This window comes from Aquarana catesbeiana, linkage group LG07 (genome assembly GCF_042186555.1).
Source record: "Aquarana catesbeiana isolate 2022-GZ linkage group LG07, ASM4218655v1, whole genome shotgun sequence".
NCBI lineage: Eukaryota > Metazoa > Chordata > Amphibia > Anura > Ranidae > Aquarana > Aquarana catesbeiana.
In genome coordinates, this window is record NC_133330.1 from 217872090 (window position 1) to 217892736 (window position 20647).

At 41.9% G+C, this 20647-nt stretch overlaps 1 protein-coding gene across 3 annotated transcripts in view; it reads right to left on the reverse strand.

Moving 5' to 3' along the window:
• Positions 1-20647, reverse strand: part of CDC14A (cell division cycle 14A) — a 203266-nt gene that overhangs the window by 61418 nt on the left and 121201 nt on the right. For all 3 annotated transcript variants that reach the window (XM_073593042.1, XM_073593043.1, XM_073593044.1), the window contains 3 exons: positions 20335-20397; positions 20085-20172; positions 16218-16448 (listed from right to left, as the gene is read on the reverse strand). In XM_073593042.1, the coding sequence (XP_073449143.1) occupies positions 16218-16448; positions 20085-20172; positions 20335-20397 (382 nt within the window). The remainder of the gene's footprint in view (positions 1-16217; positions 16449-20084; positions 20173-20334; positions 20398-20647) is intronic.

Here is a 20647-nt window from a genome sequence, read left to right on the forward strand (position 1 = left end):
CAAATGTTTAATGGGAGCTTGTTGTCCGAAATTCCGACCGTGTGTAGGCTCCATCGGACATTTGCTGTCGGAATATCCAACAACAAAAATTTAAGAGCTGGATCTCAAATTTTCCGACAACAAAATCCGTTGTCGTAAATTCCGAGCACAAAGTTCCACGCATGCTCGGAATCAAGCAGAAGAGCCGCACTGGCTATTGAACTTTTTCTCGGCTCGTCGTACGTATTGTACGTCACCGCGTTCTTGACGTTCGGGATTTCCGACAACATTTGTGCGACCTTGTGTATGCAAGACAAGTTTGAGCCAACATCCGTCGGAAAAAAAATCCAGGATTTTGTTGTCGGAATGTCAGAGCATGTGTATGCGGCATTAGAGATTCAGCTACCTATTTCCATTTTTCTTGAAAAGATGAGAAAATGGGAAGAATAATGGAATGGTGGCTATTGTCAAAACAGACAGTTCTGTATCAAACTTCTTAACACAAGAAGCCCACACCAGGAAGCTAGCATTTCAAGGTCCTCAGACAACTAGACAACACAAGTGCAAAGATGATGTAGTGGCACTCCAGAGACTGGAGAGGAAATTCATCACTTATACTGTCATATTGTCCTGTGGATCAGCCACCCTTCTTCTGCAGTGTTCACTGAGTTATTACTACTAGTACACTTCTGATAAGTGAAGCGTAAAAAGGAACTTTATCAGAACCCTGGGATTAGTTTTGTTTTTAACTCTTACCTGGTTTACCAGGATATCCTCGTTCCCCCAGTGAATTCAACATTGTCCCACTAGGATCCGAGGCTTAACTGCTGCTCACTGGGTCCTGAGCCACCATCTTCTTTCCTGACGTCATTGGGAGATGGCTGTCTCTTCTGGAATGGGTCAACCGGCCCCCTGATGACACATTGCAGATTCTGCCCTCCTCCAGCTACACAGTATAAGCCAATGCCTCCTGGGATATCTGATAGATATCACCAAAGTCTACTGGAGCAGAACTGACATACAGTAAATTTGGCCCTGGCAAAAATGGAGGGAGGGGATTTGGGCCAGACCAACAATCTAGAAAAAAAAAGGTGGGGTTGCTGTTTTAAGGTTAAGTTCTGCTTTAAAGCCTCCTCCCCCTCTCCTATTTCAAGAATGAAAGCATGTTTGGGGGGGAGGGGGGGTGATTTTGGCAGGTACCCACTCCTACTTCCCCTTCGACTGCCTAGGCGATTGGAGCGGAAGTTCTCCTCCCCCCTTGCAGTCTTCTGGAACACGTCTCAGATCCCAGAAGACTGCAGGACCACTTACAATGGCTAGCGCAGCTCGCACATGCGTAGTGAGCACCCGGTTGTGAAGCCCACAGTTAAAAAGGAGCTCCAGGCTCCAGGCTCCAGGCTTGCGGCTTCACATCCTGTTTTCTACTGCGTATGCGTGACGTGTGCTGCACTTTGTGAATGGGCTGGAGGAGGGGGCCGAAATTCCAGCTCAGTTAGTCGCAGCAAACTGAACCGGAAGTAGGAGCGGGTACCCGTCAAAACCAGGAACCTGCTCCCCTCCCCCCAAAAGTTGGGAAATGTGGCAGTGGAGTGGAGAAGAAGGCAGACAAGTGGAGCTTCCCCTTTTGAGGGGAGCTCCGCTTTAAGATGCCAGTGTGGGAAACCTAAAGGCTAGTACAGAACTAGTCCACTGGATCTTGGGACGGGTGAGTGGCTGTTTATTAAATCTCAACAGCTACAGTTTTTGTAGCTGCTGACTTTTAATTTGTACACAGGAGACTGGAGCTCCCCTTTAGAGAGGAAGGAGGATGACTATAAACTAATTGGGTATTTGGAATTGAAGGTCTGCTTTAAAGTGTCAAAACGTCATAAAAAGAGATATTTTTAGTACAGATAAATGCTTGTGGGCTTAATGTTACATAGGACTTACACAGTTTGGTGATTTTCACTAATGAGTAGAAATGAGCAAATCCTTTACATTTAACCAAATCCCCTTTACAGTTCACTTTTTTGGTGATTGAAACCTGTACTTGTTCACCGCTATAACTGCAGTGCCCAAATGCCCACTGTATTTAGTATTCACTATCACTAATGACATGGCATACCCAAAGACTGTGTGAAACATCTTAATAAATATAAGACTACACACTTCAGTTAGTGAGCAGATTTTCAGAATTGCAGTCCCTAGTATTTTCATTAAACTGGTAGGAGCAAAATAAAAGTATGTGTTGTAGGGGATAGAGGCAATAAAGTGAACCTGTTGCTTTGTTCTATATGCAAAGGCCCGGTGTGCTTTTAGTGCCAAACCAGAGATTTACATGCTGCAATAAATACCAGCCTGTTAAAGAATTACACGTGATTGCACTACACTGTGCCAGTGAGATTCTAGAAAACATACACATTGACTCCCCTGTGGTTGTAATTACATGACTTGGAGCCAAGCAGTGTGTTTAGCGCACATTAATTACTGGTGTATAAATAGAAATATTTACATGAATGTACTTTGGTTGATATGATGTAGCACCACCTGATGGGCTCTGGAGGAATAGCATTAAAATTAATTTTTCTACTGGGAGATATACAGTATGTAGGCAGCCATTGCTGACCTCTCCTTTTGAAAATGCTAGTTGTCTGGCTGGCATCATGGTCCAATGCCATTTATAGCCAAGCATCTGGCATTTACATAAAGAGGTCTGCATTGCCAACCCTTTTTATTTGTCTCAATGCAGGCTTCCTTGCTGCTGGTATTTATTAACAGATGGCAAATAACATCACCAGAAATATTCAGTATGGTGGTGCAGAGACCAGTTATACTGTATAAATAGTAATAACCTTAGAACGACTGCATTTAACTGCAGTTTACTAATTGGGGGTTTGAATAACACTGGTAATAAGGTAAAGTGACTTGCTGAGAATGCTTCTTTCCATACAGCAATGCAATTTCTTTGGATTCCATTCTATCCAGTCGGAGAAATCAGCAAGACTATAGTGATTGCAGGATTGTGCAAATTTGCACAAACAAAATGCAATTCTGCCTTCTCATGTTCTTAAGGCCTCGTTCACACCTAAACGATTTTCAGCTTGTAAAACACTTAGCTCTGAAGCTCCAAAACGCCCAACAAGCAAAATCCCATTCATTTCAATGGCCCCTGTTCACATATGAGCGTTCTGTCATCTGAAGCAAAACACCTGAAGCTCAAAAAAGTATATGAGCTTTTTTTGGCAGATTACAAGTGTTTTTGACCCCACAGACTTCAATAGAAACGCCTGACTCGAGCAGAAAAACGCTCAAATAGCAGCACTCCACCTCTAATTTCCTCTCCCTCTCCTCCCCCTAGTGCTTTCTATTGGCTAAACAAACATGTCTGAAGCTGTAAAATGCTTATAATACACATCTAAAATGTTTTAAAAAAACACCTGAGAAATGCCAGTAAATTGATACACTCGGGTGTGAATGGAGCCTTAGAAACTGAAATAAACCAGGACAGTGCACATTTTTCAATACGAATGCTAAATTGAAGGTTCTGCCCGCACTATAACCCCTAAAAAAAACATTGCATTATAGGTATTCCAAGATGGGCAACATAAAAGTAGTTGAATAGTAGTTCTGTAAAGCAGAGAGCCACTTACAGGAGATGAGAGAGTTTGCCTACAAACTGAAGAATGTTGAGATAGTTGTAAGGATGTTTTTGACACTTGCTGGTCTCTAATTGGGATAGAAATACTATCTTACAAGTGGAATGTAACTCTCAAAAGGAGTTCCGTTTAGCACTCCCTCTCTAAGCAAAATTGCTGGCAATTATTTACATTTTTGTTTCCATTTTGGCCTTGCCCCCCATCATCCTTCCAGCCTAGGCCAGAACGACGTGTAAATGGTCCTGCAGCCTCCTGGGATTCTTACATCACATCTCCCAAAAACTGCGAAATTGGCACACAGAGTGGGTGGGCCAGAGGGCAGGCTTGACACGTCACCGAAGCTGGTTTGTTTGTACTGTTGGAATATTGGTGAGGGAACGCACCGGACATTGTGCTATATTCTGGGTGTCCAGTGCGCCCCTGTGCCTTTAAGGAGGGGGTGGGCTCCTTCCAGGCTCACCTACTCTCGGCCTATCCATTATAATGCATGTGCTTCCACTGTGGATACTCTCAAAATTTAGAGTTAGGACTGCAGATAATACTGGGGTACCCTGAAGTGGCTCTGCAGTTTACACATGTATTTGCAAATGTGTGCAAACTAAACCCCTGTTTTTAAAGCATACTGTTAGACAGGATAATTTGGTTGGTTGTAGACTGGTCAGTAAGTTGAGCTGGGAATTTTCTTTGGTTTTGTTTGACATGCGTCATCCTTCCATGTGCTCCTTGCTGCAAAAGCCAGTTATAGGTGGGGGCAGTGGCCATTTGTTTGTGCTTGCATGTGGTTGGACGACTGAAGTCAGCACAACTACACCGCAGGCATTAAGACTAAGCTGGGTGAAACTTCACTCTGCAAGGAGTACATTTGCTTACCTTAGTGAATGAGGTGGCTTGCTCCCTTCAATCATCCAATCATGAGTGAGCAAAAATCATGTTTCCTTGCATATGATTGAGTATTCTTGGCAAAACCCTTCAAAAATTGCGGGTCAGGCACCTGTTTTTACCCCCTCAGTGTTAAAGAAGCCTTAGTGAATTGAGCCCACAGTGTGTCTACTGGCTGGAATAGAGATTCCTATATAGTACATGTCGCTGATATTAAAGGAGTTTTAAACCCTCTGGGTTTTTCACCTTAATGCATTCTATGCATTAAGGTGAAAAACCTGTGCTACAGCAGCCCCCCTTTTTCTTACCTGAACCCGATCATTCCAGCGACAAGCACGAGCCCAGCCGCTCCAGCCACTGTCTTGGGTCCTCATTGGACAGACAGATGGCAGCAGGAGCCACTGGCTCCTGCTGCTGTCAATCAAATCCAGTGACCCTGGGGCGGGGGGCCAAGTCCCGGTGTCTGTGTCAATGTACGCAACAGCAGGACTCGAGAGCGCGCCCGCATGAGTGCCCCTATGGAAAGCGGCTCCCCGTGGGGGCACTCAATGAGGAAGAGGAGCCAGGAGCACCGCCAGGGGGACCCCAGAAAAAGAGGATCGGGCCGCTCTGTGCAAAGCCCTTGCACAGAGCAGGTAAGTATGACATGTTTGTTATTAAAAAAACAAAATAAAAACTAAGCTTTACAATCAATTTAACATATCATGGACACTACTTCACATTTTACTTCAGGGCACGAAGGAGTTTACCCACTGAACTATGTGTAAGCAGAAGGATGAAACCACACAGTACAATCTTTATAGATGATTTCACCTTTATCTGCTTTGTTGTGCAACGATAGCCGCGTATTCAGTGGTTTCGCTTTTTTTGTTTAACCACTTCCCACCTGGCCGTCATTCTGCTATAGGCCGGGCGGGAAGTGTTTAAACAAGAAAGCAAAACCACTGAATACGCGGCTCTCCTATCAGAGGGGGGTCTGTGCTGATAATCATCGCATTGATTATCAACTCAGCCCCCATCAGAGGTGCCCATCACATCTGCCAATCACTGCCCATCAGCTGCCAGTCAGTGCCCACCAAAGTGCCAGTCAGTGCCCACCAAAGTGCCAATCAGTGCCCACCAAAGTTGCCAATCAGTGCCCTTCCCAGATGACAATCAGTGCCCATCAGTAAAGGCTGTAAGTACCTCATCATCAGTGCTGCCTATCAGTGCCATCTATTAGTGCCCATCAGTGCCATCTATTAGTCCCCATCAGTGCCGCCTGTCAGTGCCGCCTATCAGTTCCCATCAGTGCCACTTGTCAGTGTCCATCAGTGCCGCCTATCAGTGCTGTATATCAGTGGCGCCTATCGGTGCCCATCAGTGCTGCATATTGGTGCCTCCTCAGTGCCCGTCAGTGAAGGAGAAAACAACATTTTATAACAGAAATGAAGAAAAACTTTTTTTTTTTTCAAAAATTTCTTTTTTAATTTGATTAGCAAAAAATAAAAACCCAAGGGCATTCAAATACCACCAAAAGAAAGCTCTATTTGTGGGAAGAAAACTATAAAATTTAGTTTGGGTACAGTGCTGCATGACCGCGCAATTGTCATTCAAAGTGTGACAGCACTGAAAGCTGAAAATTGTCCTGGGCAGGAAGGGGGGAAAATGCCCTGTACTGAAGTGGTTAATTAAAGTGTACTAAAGACCGTGTGAAACATCTTAATAAATATAAGACTACACACTTCAGTTAGTGAGCAGATTTTCAGAATTGCAGTCCCTAGTATTTTCATTAAACTGGTAGGAGCAAAATAAAAGTATGTGTTGTAGGGGATGGAGGCAATAAAGTGAACCTGTTGCTTTGTTCTATATGCAAAGGCCCGGTGTGCTTTTAGTGCCAAACCAGAGATTTACATGCTGCAATAAATACCAGCCTGCTAAAGAATTACACGTGATTGCACTACACTGTGCCAGTGAGATTCTAGAAAACATACACATTGACTCCCCTGTGGTTGTAATTACATGACTTGGAGCCAAGCAGTGTGTTTAGCGCACATTAATTACTGGTGTATAAATAGAAATATTTACATGAATGTACTTTGGTTGATATGATGTAGCACCACCTGATGGGCTCTGGAGGAATAGCATTAAAATTAATTTATATACTGGGAAATATACAGTATGTAGGCAGCCATTGCTGACCTCTCCTTTTGAAAATGCTAGTTGTCTGGCTGGCATCATGGTCCAATGCCATTTATAGCCAAGCATCTGACGTTTACATAAAGAGGTCTGCATTGCCAACCCTTTTTATTTGTCTCAATGCAGGCTTCCTTGCTGCTGGCATTTATTAACAGATGGCAATTAACATCACCAGAAATATTCAGTATGGTGGTGTAGAGACCAGTTATACTGTATAAATAGTAATAACCTTAGAACGACTGCATTTAACTGCAGTTTACTAATTGGGGGTTTGAATAACACTGGTAATAAGGTAATGTGACTTGCTGAGAATGCTTCTTTCCGTACAGCAATGCAATTTCTTTGGATTTGATTCTATCCAGCCAGCGAAATCAGCAAGACTATACTGATTGCAAGATTGTGCAAATTTGCACAAAAAAATGCAATTCTGCCTTCTCATGTTCTTAAGGCCTCGTTCACACCTAAACGATTTTCAGCTTGTAAAACGCTTAGCTCTGAAGCTCCAAAACGCCCAACAAGCAAAATCCCATTCATTTCAATGGCCCCTGTTCACATATGAGCGTTCTGTCATCTGAAGCAAAACACCTGAAGCTCAAAAAAATATATGAGCTTCTTTTTGGCAGATTACAAGTGTTTTTAACCCCACAGACTTCAATAGAAACACCTGACTTGATCAGAAAAATGCTCAAATAGCAGCTCTCCACCCCTAATTTCCTTTCCCTCTCCTCCCCCTAGTGCTTTCTATTGTCTAAACAAACATGTCTGAAGCTGTAAAACGCTTGTAATACATTTCTAAAATGCTTTAAAAAAGCTTCTAAAAAGCTGCTAAAAAGCTTAAAAAAAACCACCTGAGAAATGCCAGTAAATTGATACACTCGGGTGTGAATGGAGCCTTAGAAACTGAAATAAACCAGGACAGTGCACATTTTTCAATACCAATGCTAAATTGAAGGTTCTGTCCGCACTAAAAAAAACATTGCATTATAGGTATTCCAAGATGGGCAACATAAAAGTAGTTGAAAAGTAGTTCTGTAAAGCAGAGAGCCACTTACAGGAGATGATAGAGTTTGCCTACAAACTGAAGAATGTTGAGATAGTTGTAAGGATGTTTTTGACACTTGCTGGTCTCTAATTGGGATAGAAATACTATCTTACAAGTGGAATGTAACTCTCAAAAGGAGTTCCGTTTAGCACTCCCTCTCTAAGCAGAATTGCTGGCAATTATTTTAATTTTTGTTTCAATTTTGGCCTTGCCCTCCGTTGTCCTTCCAGCCTAGGCCAGAACGACGTGTACATAGTCCTGCAGCCTGCTGACAGGATAAGTCAGCACAACTACACCTCAGGCATTAAGACTAAGCTGGGTGAAACTTCACTCTGCAAGGAGTACATTTACTTACCTTAGTGAATGAGGTGAAGGTTTGCTCACTTCAATCATCCAATCATGAGTGAGCAAAAATCATGTTTCCTTGCATATGATTGAGTATTTTTGGCAAAACACTTCAAAAATTGCTGCTCAGGCACCTGTTTTTACCCCCTCAGTGTTAAAGGGTTAGTAAATTGAGCCCACAGTGTGTCTACTGGCTGGAATAGAGATTCCTATATAGTACATGTCGCTGATATTAAAGGAGTTGTAAACCCTCTGGGTTTTTCACCTTAATGCATTCTATGCATTAAGGCGAAAAACCTTCTGAAGCAGCCCCCCCAGAGCCCCCCCTTTTTTTTACCTAAACCCAATCATTCCAGCAACAAGCACAAGCCCAGCAGCTCTAGCCGCTGTCTCGGGTCCTCATCAGACAGACTGATAGCAGCAGGAGCCACTGGCTCCCGCTGCTGTCAATCAAATCCAGTGACCCAGGGGCGGGGGGCCAAGTCCTGCTGTCTGTGTTAATGTACGCAGCAGCAGGACTCCAGAGCGCGCCTGCATGAGTGCCCCTATGGAAAGCGGCTCTCCGTGGGGGCACTCAATGAGGAGGAGGAGTCAGGAGTGCAACCGGGGGACCCCAGAAAAGGTGGATCGGGCTGCTCTGTGCAAAGCCTTTGCACAGAGCAGGTAAGTATGACATGTTTGTTATTAAAAAAAAACAAAAAAAAAAACAAAGCTTTACAATCACTTTAACATATCATGGACCCTACTTCACATTTTACTTCAGGGCACAAAGGAGTTTACCCACTGAGCCACTACCACAATGCTTCTTATAGTCAATTAAGGGCAGAGGTCATAATATCCTGAAACAGAAACAACACTGCATCCAGCAGAGCCATGGTCCAGTAGTACCTGCTTCCTCTGATATTCCTGTTATGGCACATACTGTAAATCCTCTGACTTCTATAAGACTTCATGCACAAGGCTGTTTTGAGGCTTTAAAATACCCCTAGTGTAATGTTCTGGCATTTTTCAACACCCATGGAGCTGCAGGTGGAGTATAGAAGTAAATATTAAACATATTGTACTGAAACTGCCCTGTGGCTGCCGACAAACAAAGTGTGATGTACCCAAACCTAAAGACTTACAATATCGTCTAATGATGCACCACCAGTGAAAATAACAAAAATCATACAAAAAAAAAAACAATAAGTAACAGTGTTCAATGTGCCAAATGTGAAGTCTCTCTTAAATCAAAGTCCGCCCTGACTAGTCTGGACGAAACTAGTCAAGGCAGAATCTCAGTGCTGGCGTCACGCCGCTGCACGATCCCGGGCTGTCAGCGGTTCTCTCAGTGTATTATTACTGTGTTTTTTCACTGTCACTTTATTCTAATTGGATGACTGTCTCTGTTCTACAATAAACCTTTATTTAAACTACTACTTATCACTGGGTTTCTGTTGGCTCCTTGGAGAGCTCTGTCTGTTCCAGTGAGAGTTGCCTTTTGCTGCTAAGAGGAGTGATTCTGGAGTGGAAGTGCATACACCTGGGGAGGATTTGTACCCGAGAAACAATGCTGTGTCTGCTATACTTTTTAGAGCTTATGGTTTGGTGAGTGTTCATTACACTACAAGGATCTGCTGGAAAGCGGAAGATCTTTTTGTCTAAATATATATTGACTTTGATTTAAGAGACTTCACGTTTGGCACATTGAACACTGTTTACTTATTTTCTTTTTGTAATAGTCACTGGCACTGAATCATTACACGATATTGCATAGAAGCAAATGGCTATATTACCCACTTGGGAAAAATGCCCATTCTTTTCTGCATTAACGTAAACTCCATTTCCCAAATAAAGAATTTCTGCAGGGGGAATACGGTACATCATATGTGCATGCGTGTGTTTACACATATATGAATGCATCAATATTTATCATTGTATGGCCTCGTACAGCCATTTGCTTCTACTGCCTCCAGTACGCACCACCTGAGGCTCACCGGACACAGAAAACCGCTGGAATTTTATGCTAGGCGTTTTTTTCTAGCCTCAAAATATCCATGTGCATGGAGCCTGATAAGAGAGTTAAAGCTGAAGTGTCCTCATGACACATCACAGGAAGTACCCTCATGGCTAACAGAGGACAGAATTAAAATTAGACTTGAGAAACTTAACATTAATAAATCACCGGGACCAGATGGCTTGCACCTGAGGTTACTTAGGGAACTCAGTCAAGTAATTGCCAGACCATTGTTCCTAATTTTTACTGACAGTCTACTAACTGGAATGGTACCAGCTGATTGGAGAAAAGCCAATGTAGCACCAATATTTAAAAAAGGGCCAAAATAAATCCCTGGGAATTACAGACCAGTTAGCCTAACATAAATAGTATGCAAGCTCTTGGAGGGTATGATAAGGGACTATATACAAGATTTTAGTCATGAAAACGGTATCATTAGCAGTAATCAGCAAGGATTCATGAAGAATAGTTCTTGCCAAACCAATCTATTAACCTTCTATGAGGAGGTGAGTTGCCATCTAGATAAAGGATGGCCCTGAGACGTGGTGTATCTTGACTTTGCAAAAGCATTTGACACAGCTCCCCATAAACATTTACTGTACAAAGTAAGGTCCGTTGGCATGGACCATAGGGTGAGTACATGGATTGAAAACTGGCTACAAGGGCGAGTTCAGAAAGTGCTGATAAATTGGGAATACTCACAATGGTCAGGGGTGGGTAGTGGGGTCCCCCAGGGTTCTGTGCTGGGACCAATCCTATTTAATTTGTTCATAAACGACCTGGAGGATGGGGTAAACAGTTCAATCTCTGTATTTGCAGACGACACTAAGCTAAGCATGGCAATAACTTCTCTGTAGGATGTGGAAACCTTGCAAGAAGATCTGAACAAATGAATGGGGTGAGGAACTACATGTCAAATGGGGTTTAATGTAGAAAAATGTAAAATAATACATTTGAGTGGCAAAAATATGAATCAAGGAATCATTGGGGGAATCAAGGATGGAAAAGGACCTGGGGGTCCTAGTAGATGATAGGCTCAGCAATAGCATGCAATGCCAAGCTGCTGCTAACAAAGCAAACAGAATATTGGCATGCAATAAAAAGGGGATTAACTCCAGAGATAAACGGTAATTCTCCCACTCTACAAGACTCTGGTCCGGCCGCACCTAGAGTATGCTGTCCAGTTCTGGGCACCAGTCCTCAGGAAGGATGTACTGGAAATGGAGCGAGCACAAAGAAGGGCAACAAAGCTAATAAAGGGGCTGGAGGATATTAGTTATGAGGAAAGGTTGTGAGGACTGAACCTATTCACTGTGGAGAAGAGACGCTTGAGAGGGGATATGATTTAAATTTACAAATACCATACTGGTGACCCCACAATAGGGATAAAACTTTTTGGCGGAAGGGAGTTTAATAAGACATGTGGCCACTCACTAAAATTAGAAGAAAAAAGGTTTAACCTTAAACTGCGTAGAGGGTTCTTTACTGTAAGAGCGGCAAGGATGTGGAATTCCCTTCCACAGGAGGTGGTCTCAGCGGGGGGGCATTGATAGTTTCAAAAAACTATTATTATTAGGGATATACAATGTAATACTGACCTATAATCACACACATAGGTTGGACTTGATGGACTTGTGTTTTTTTTTCAACCTCATCTACTATGTAACTAAGTAACTATGTAAATCAGCTTATATTTTGCTTTCCCTCATTCCTCCATTCCCCCTTCATCAACATGCTAAATGACAATTCAAACTGAAACCTTTCTGTTTTAATTTCAAACCTTATATTAGACCCAGTGATATCATCCCAGTTCTCTGTGCCTCTCTATGCAATGCAGGTAGATTATGGCTGGTGGTAGGGCACAGTAATACAAAGCTCCTTGAAAACATTAAAGCTCCTGGTCTCAGTATCCCTTTCAAGAGCCCTCAGCCCCAATGCATTCAGTGGGCTGGGTCTTGGGAGGAGTTATGAAAATATTTAAATGCTTTGATGGGTGGATGTCAGCCTGGAGGAGTGGGTTTTCCTAGGCAGGCTGAGTTTGCATGCCAACCACCCAAGGAGGGGGTTACTAAAACTTGTGCATACAGGATCTGGTGCAGCTCTGCAAAGTAACCAATCAGCTTCTAGGTTTTATTGTCAAAGCTTAATTGAACAAGCTGAAGTTAGAAGTTGATTGGTTACAATGCCCAGCTGCACCAGTTTTAGTAAATCCCTCTCTATGTTACACCCACATGTAATGCTGAACCTCCATGACTGAAAAAAACTTTAATCCAATTAAAAAAAGTAGCAGGCCAAGGAGAGTAATGCCGTGTACACACGATTGGACTTTTCGACCGGACTGGTCCGCCGAAACGTATCTGTCTGACAATCCAACCGTGTGTGGGCTTCATCGGAGCTGCAGCTGACCTTTTCGGTCGAAAATCAGACGGACTTTAGATTTGAAACATGTTTCAAATCTTTCTGACGAATTCGAGTCCGGTCAAAAAATCCGCTCGTCTGTATGCTAGTCAGACGGACGAAAACCGACGCTAGGGCAGCTATTGGCTACTGGCTATGAACTTCCTTATTTTAGTCCAGTTGTACATCATTACGTTCAAATCCGTCGGAATTTGGTGTGATCGTGTGTAGACAAGTCCGATTCATTGGAAGTCCGTCGAAAATCCGTTGCAAGTCCGTTGAAAAGTCAGACGGGATTCAGTCTGTCGAAAGTCCGGTCATGTGTACACAGCATTAGGCTGGGGTGTAAACAGCTAGATAATGCTGGATGTCTCATAGCCAGGGAATGAGATGGGCTCTATCTGATTTGCCGCAGCTCTTAATGAACACTGTGAGAAGCTCATGGTGTGCAGTGAAATTAGAGTAAGCAATTTCAGTACAGAAGAGGTGCCTGTACAACTGTAAAACACTGAAGGAGAGGCTGGAGTTCAGAATTAAACATTACTAAATATGCTTTAAATGCACCAGTATTTTAATATAGTCTGGTTTTCACATTTTTAGAAAGATAAAAAATGATATGTATAACGTTTCCCATAAATTTAGTCAAGGAGAACTCCCACATGTTCCTTATAATGTGCAGCAAGAGTATATGTGTAAGCAGAGGGATGAAAGCACACAGAAAAATCTTTATAGATGATTTCACCTTTATCTGCTTTGTTGTGCAACGATAGCCGCGTATTCAGTGGTTTCGCTTTCTTGTTCAACCACTTCCCACCCGGCCTATAGCAGACTGACGGCTAGGCGGTGCGTTATCCTGACTATTTCAGCGTGAACTGAGGAAAGCCGCTTACTGGTACTTCCTGGTTCACGCTGTGATCATCACATGGTAAGTAGTCTCTGATGGAGGCTCTTTACCACGTGATCAGCTGTGACCTATCACAGCTGATCACAGCGTGTAACCAAGAAGTGCCGGCAAGCGACTTTCCTTGGTTCGCGCTGACAGGGAGAGCTGATTGGTGCGCTGACAGGGAGAGCTGATTGACCCCCCCTCCCATTGGGGGGGGGGGGGGGTGCTGATAATCAGCGCATTGATTATCAGCTCAGCCCCCATCAGAGGTGCCCATCACATTTGCCAATCACTGCCCATCAGCTGCCAGTCAGTGCCCACCAAAGTGCCAATCAGTGCCCTTCACAGATGCCAATCAGTGCCCATCAGTAAAGGTTGTAAGTACCTCATCATCAGTGCTGCCTATCAGTGCCATCTATTAGTGCCCATCAGTGCCGCCTGTCAGTGCCCATCAGTACTGCCTATCAGTGCCCATGGTGTACTGCGCATGCGCCGCGCATGCGCCATACGGAACAGCACAACAGCTGATTTTACGATCAGCTGTTGTGACGGCGAGACAGCGCCTGCGCACAATAGCCGACGGAAGAAATTTTTCTGTCAGATTGAGCCTCGGGCTGCCGAGGCGTGTTCATGTCTATGAGGGGCTTTATACATGTTGGGGGTGAATTGTAAAATTATGGGCAGTGCTGCAAAGATGGGGGCGGATTTTTAAATGATGCCTCATGTCGGTGAGGGGCGAGTTTGTACATGATAGGTGTGGATTTTTAAAAGATAGGCACGCCCCGCAAGCGACCAGGAAAAATAGCAGAATTAAATTTGTTTTGCAGCACTGGCCATCTTTGCAAAATCCGCCCCTATCTTTGCAGCACTGTCCATCATTTAAAAATCCGCTTCCAACATGTACAAATCCGGCCCTCACCGACATGAACACGCCTCGCCAGCTCACAATCTGACAGAAAAATTTCTTCCATCGGCTATTGTGCGCAGGCGCCGTCTTGCCGTCACAACAGCTGATCGTAAAATCAGCTGTTGTGCTGTTCCGTATGGCGCATGCGCGGCGCATGCGCAGTACATCCTGGGCACTTCTCGATAGCTGGCACTATCCGATAGAACACCAGCCATAGACAGTTCAAATCTTGGCCGGTTCAGCAGGGACCATGTGTGGGTGGGGTGATTGTACCCAAGCTTATGGATCGATCAGCTTGTGTACAACCAGCCTGTCGGATTTTACATGTGATTATTGCTATTGGCTATTATAGCTGCTAGCAGTAATCACTGTGTTCTCCCGGCAGTACAATAGTTTCCTGGGAGGGATTCCTCCATCAACACTGAATGTGTTGGAGGAATCAAGCGATTTTCTTTCCTGCAACTCGTGGTTGCAGGAAAGAAAATTGCTCTGTCTATGGCCAGTTTAAGAAGAAGGATGAAACCATACAGTACAATCTTTATAGATTGTTTCAGCTTTATCAGATTTGTTGTGAAACAATAGCTGTATATTCAGTGAATTTGCTTTCTTGTTTATTTAACGTGACATTAAACTTTGGTTAAAAAAAAAAAAAGTTCTATTCAGGTATGTTAGCCTTTTCTGTATCTTTAAATTCCTTTTTTTTTCTGCTGCCATTATCTGACTATCTGTTAGGGGGTGTCTACGTTTATTCTTCATGGTCCCACTGTATATAATATAGGAACAAAGCCAACCTTTCTTACTCGCTCCTGCAAATGTCTAAGTACTAGGAACTGTGGGATGTGTAGTGTACACATAGCAGTGCACATGACTGCAACTAACCTGCAAACAAATGGAAGTGAGGAGAAAAAGGAGGGGTTCAGAAGCTCACAAAGGACATTATAAGGAGGTAAAAAACACAGTAAAAAATCAGTCTTATGAAGCATTTATAACAGGGCCATTAAGTAATGATTTGTATGGATTACTGTTGCTTTAAATGTGCTCTAGTATGATATTATTATTATGCTCAATTATTATATGATTATTACATTATTATTAGGCTCTTTAATTATATTATTATTTCTACTGTTATAGTATAGTCTGATTTTCACATTTTTAAGATAAAAAAATCTATATAGCTCCATGACTAAACTCCCCCTGACAACTTGTAAAGGAGAAATCCCACATGCTCCTCTTAATGTGCAGTAGAAGTTACATGTGTATGGTAGAGGGATGAAATAACACAGCACTCAAAAAATGCATTCATCAGCTTTGTTGTGTAACAATAGCCACATATTCAGTGGTTTATGTTTCTTGTTACTTTGGGGTGTATTCAAAGCCTAACTCCCCAAGGTTTTCTTATTTACAGCCTTGTTTAGAGTTATTTGCTGGTTTACTTTCATAGAACCAGTGTTAATATCATCATCTAAAATATTTTAGTTGACTAAAATAAACCTAAAACAAGTCAGATGACTAAAATACGACTAAAACTAAAATGGCATTTTAGTCAAAAGACTATGACGAAAACTAAATAAAAAATGAACACTGCATACAACTATTTGCTATTATATTCCTATATTACACTTGCATTACTCTGTATGATCTGCGTAGTGTAATGCTATATTTCCCTGGCTGCTGTACAGTTTTTGTTTTGCAATCTAATAAAGGCACCTTTTTCCAATTAAAAAAACTGAAAATCTATGAAGTAGCGAGGCTTTAACTAAAAGCTAGTGATTGCTATAAATGAACAGCAGGCTGCAGCGTTGGTATGCCAAATATTTGTTTAAGGAGGTGTAAGTGGTAAGGATAGTTAACTCCCGCACAGACCCTCATGTCTTATGCCATATAGTCTGTACAAAGCACAGAGACTGTCATGGTGCCGGCTCAACCACCGCCATACAGAAATGAACATAAAACTCCGCCACTTTTCGACTTACCTTTGCAGTGAACGGCAACAGCCCCCTCTGTGTTCTCACACAAGTTCAGGAACCTGCGCACTATGCCATCGCTAGGTGTGCTCCCATCCACAAAGAACAGATCACAATGGCTGAATCCTGCGTCTGTAAACCGTCTAGCATCATAAATCTTCTTATTGAGCCTAATGATTGTGGTGACATTGTGTTTCCTGAAATATGGGAAGTAGGCTTCTGGGGCATGCAGTGGGTAACCTTCAGAGAGATATTGATAAGAGTTATTTTTGAAATGTTTAACTTTTTTGTGTTTTGTACTTTTTTTGTGCAGTTGTGTAAACATATTTATATGAACAAATAAACACAGATATTTTTATAAAGGTATTACAACATAATAAGAAAAAACGATGTGATATCATGATAAAAAAAAAACTGCACTATTCAGTTCTGCTTATTCAAATGACTCTAAGGAAACAATGATGGCTCTATCCAAGATGACACAACAGATTTTGTTCGTAATGCTCATCCTGTGCAGCAAGACAATTCCAGTGTTATCTGGTATTATTGACTTATCATCAGATATATTTTCACATGTTACATGCATGTATGCTAGGTAACGTGTGTGTATAACACTTATGCCGCGTACACATGATCGGACTTTATGGCATACTTGGTCTGGCATACCGGATTTCGTCGGACAATTTGATCGTGTGTGGGCTCCAGCGGACTTTGTTTTCTCAAAAGTTTGATGGACTTGTTTCACATGTTTCAAATCTATCCGACGGACTCGAGTCCGGTCGAAAAGTCCGCTCGTCTGTATGCTAGTCCGACAGACAAAAACCGACGCTAGGGCAGCTATTGGCTACTGGTTATGAACTTCCTTGTTTTAGTCCGGTCGTACGTCATCACGTACGAATTCGTCGGACTTTGGTTGATCGTGTGTAGGCAAGTCTGTTCATTTGGAAAGTCCGTCGTAAAGTCCGTCGAAAAGTCCGCCGGGCAAAGTATGCCGTAAAGTCCGGTCGTGTGTACGTGGCATTATACGTATTTATTATCTCTCATAGAATTCACAGTACTCCCCCTGGTAATGCCTTTGTCTTCTTTTGTCTACCACAGAATGGCACCATCTTTGTTCAGGCATCATCCTGGGTCAGCATATACTTCCAGGACTGAGAAGGTGGTTCAGAGATGATACAATCATGTAAATTCTGGTGCTTGAGTAATTCTTGGTTGTATTCACAGGTTTGACACAAATCAACTCCTTGTTGTCTCAATCTGACTACAGAGTTACATTGTTACAGTCTGACCTGCCTCCTGTGTGCAGCAGACTGAAAAAAAACCACTTGCTTGTAGCTCAGTGACTGATTTACGATACTTTTACTGTATAACATGACATGTAAGGAATGTATTAATTCACACGTGTAGTTTTAATGTTTCACTGAATTTTATATGCTGGCATTATTTTTGTTTTCAGAGTTTATTACAATACCTTGCAGACCAAAGCAAACCCAAACCTTACTCTTATGCCCTATACACACGGTCGGACATTGATCAGACATTCCGACAACAAAATCCATGGATTTTTTCCGAAGGATGTTGGTTCAAACTTGTCTTGCATACACACGGTCACACAAAGTTGTCGGAAAATCCAATCGTTCTAAACGCAGTGGTGTAAAACAGGTACGTCGGGACTATAAACAGGGCAGTAGTAAATAGCTTTCATCTCTTAATTTATTCTGAGCATGCATGGCACTTTGTCCGTCGGATTTGTGTACACACGATCCGAATTTCCGACAATGGATTTTGTTGTCGAAAAATTTTATAGCCTGCTCTCAAACTTTGTGTGTCGGAAATTCCGATGGAAAATGTGTGAAGCAGCCCACACACGGTTGGAATTTCTGACAAGGTCCTATCACACATTTTCCGTTGGAAAATCCGACCGTGTGTACAGGGCATAACAGGTACTCCTCACATAACAACCAGGTTCCGTTCCAATGACCAGGTCATTAAACAAATTGGTTGTTAAACGAGGAGCCACAAGTAATCAATATTTTAAGCATTCTTAACTACTGTACTGTGAAAAAAAGGTCTAAACACAAAACTCCAGCTCAATAACGTTGTTTTAATTTGCATAAGTACAGAACACAAATGAAAATTCTGTACTGTACCGTACAATACAATGATGTATAGCACGTCGTTCGGGTGGGGAGAGCTGGCCGTAAGTCCGAGTAGTCGTTAAACAGGTAAGTCGTTAAATGAGGAATATCTGTATTAGGATTTCCTTTCAATTAAAAGATGTTGGACTAATGTTTTATTAATAAACTCCTACCAAGGGCATGTCTTTTATCTAACAGTATGAATATGAAGAAAGGGGAACTCTTCTTCTGGTATAAAAAAAAAAAAATTATTCATAGACTTTTAACTGGGGTATAAGGAAACCACCAAATATCTTAATTTGCATTTTCTTGCATTGTTGTATTTCACAATTCTGGTAACATTTTGGCACCTTTTAAAATGTCGTCACTACTCTGAAATATCTTTGGGAACATGGCTCCCTGGGATTACAGTAAAGCCTCGTACACACGATCGGATTGTTGGCCAACAGAGCGTCAGACTTTTGTCCGAAGGGCGTGTGCCAGGAACTTGTCTTGCATACTAACGGCACACAATTGTAGGCCAACAAACACGAATGTAGTGATGTACTACCTGGAATTTCAGCTCTTGAGCGCCACCCTTTGGGCACTTTCTGCTAATGTCATGTTTGGTGAGCATTGATTCTGAGCATGCGTGTTTGTACTTTGGACTTTTGTGTGATGGACTTGTGTACACACGATACGAAAATCTGACAAAAGACCGTTGTCCGCCGAAAATTTACTAGCCTGCTATCCAACATTTGTTGGCGGAAAGTTGGACAACAATTGTCTGAAGGAGCATACTAACGGTCAGATTTTAGGCAAACAGTCTGTCATCACACAATTCCCTGCCGAAAATCCGATCGTGTGTATGAGGCTTTAGGGCTCGTTTACACTTGCGTTGATTAATAACACACAATAAAGCGCCTACAGCTTTAACATGCATTTTCTAATATGTTTTTAATGCTTTTGTGATGGCTTTTGAAGCTTTCAGCAAATGCCCTGTGTGCGTTTGTTTTCTATTTTTTAGCAAAGCTAACTCTGAAGCGCCCCTCTACCACTGCACTTGTGTTTAGGAAAGAGTGTGACAGACATCTATGGAGGCTTTGGAGATGCTGTGAAGCACCAAGAAAGCAACATCAGAAAGCAAAAGCAACGCAAAATCAACAGTGTGTACAAGACTGTAAGACCCCATACACACTATTAGATTTTCTGCAGATTTTTGTCTTCGGATCTACCAAAACCATATAATATGAGGTCAAACCTTAAGAGTTTCAATTTGTATGCAATCAGGCAGGCCCTTGAACTACATGGTTTTGGTAAATCTGAAGACAAAAATCTGCAGAAAATCTAATAGTGTGTATGAGGCTTTAGATAACCAGTTTATTTAGTGATAGCTGCTTTGATTGGCATTCAGAGTGCTTAAAAAATATTTATTAATTATTAAATTATGCATTATTTTAATTGCTGATTGTTTAGATTAGAAACAGCAGTCTAGGCTAGACAATCAGCAATCTCCTGCTACTGCCACCTTTACTGGGCAACACTGACTGACATGCTCTGCGCCAACCTCATTCTCACACAAATCAACTAATTTGTAACTATTTTATTAGTCCAGTGGAAAAAAGATAATAAAAGACCGCTTGAAAGAAGCAAGCATAAATCAATGTAATGTATGCAGAACAACAAAAAGGAGGCTTAAACAATGCTATAGTTTCACTTAGATTTAAATGTGATAAAAGTGTTAAAAGTTCATAGTTACCATTTTCAATTTTGCTTTTCGGATGAGGACCGCTGAAGGCCAAAAACTTTCCTGGAACGATCCAATTGAAATCCCCATTTTCTACCCTCTGTGAACAGTAAAGTAATCCTGTAACATGCTGCATATTGCCATCTAGTGCCCCAAATGATAATTGTCCTTTTATGCCTTTTACTTTCTACAAAACGTAGTCATATTTTATATTTATATGCTCTACTGATCATGCTCTTTTGATGTAAAAGGATTAACTCACCTCATAATGTTCGTATTCGTCCACATCAAAGTTTTCAAAATTAAAAAACCCAAGATGAAGTGCCTGAAATAGAAACCATAAATGAACATCCAGATATACATTTTATATATTATAGTTATGTTAATGAGTGATTCTAGGATTCATTTGATAACATATGCAAAATGCATTCAGAACAACGAGAGATCAGTTTTCCAATGTTTATTTTAATCAGACTTAAAAGATATACAATAGATGATATCCATGAAGAGATGCTAAGTAGGATTTATGTACAGTATCTATTTATTGGCTCCTAATGTTTGACTATAAATATAAA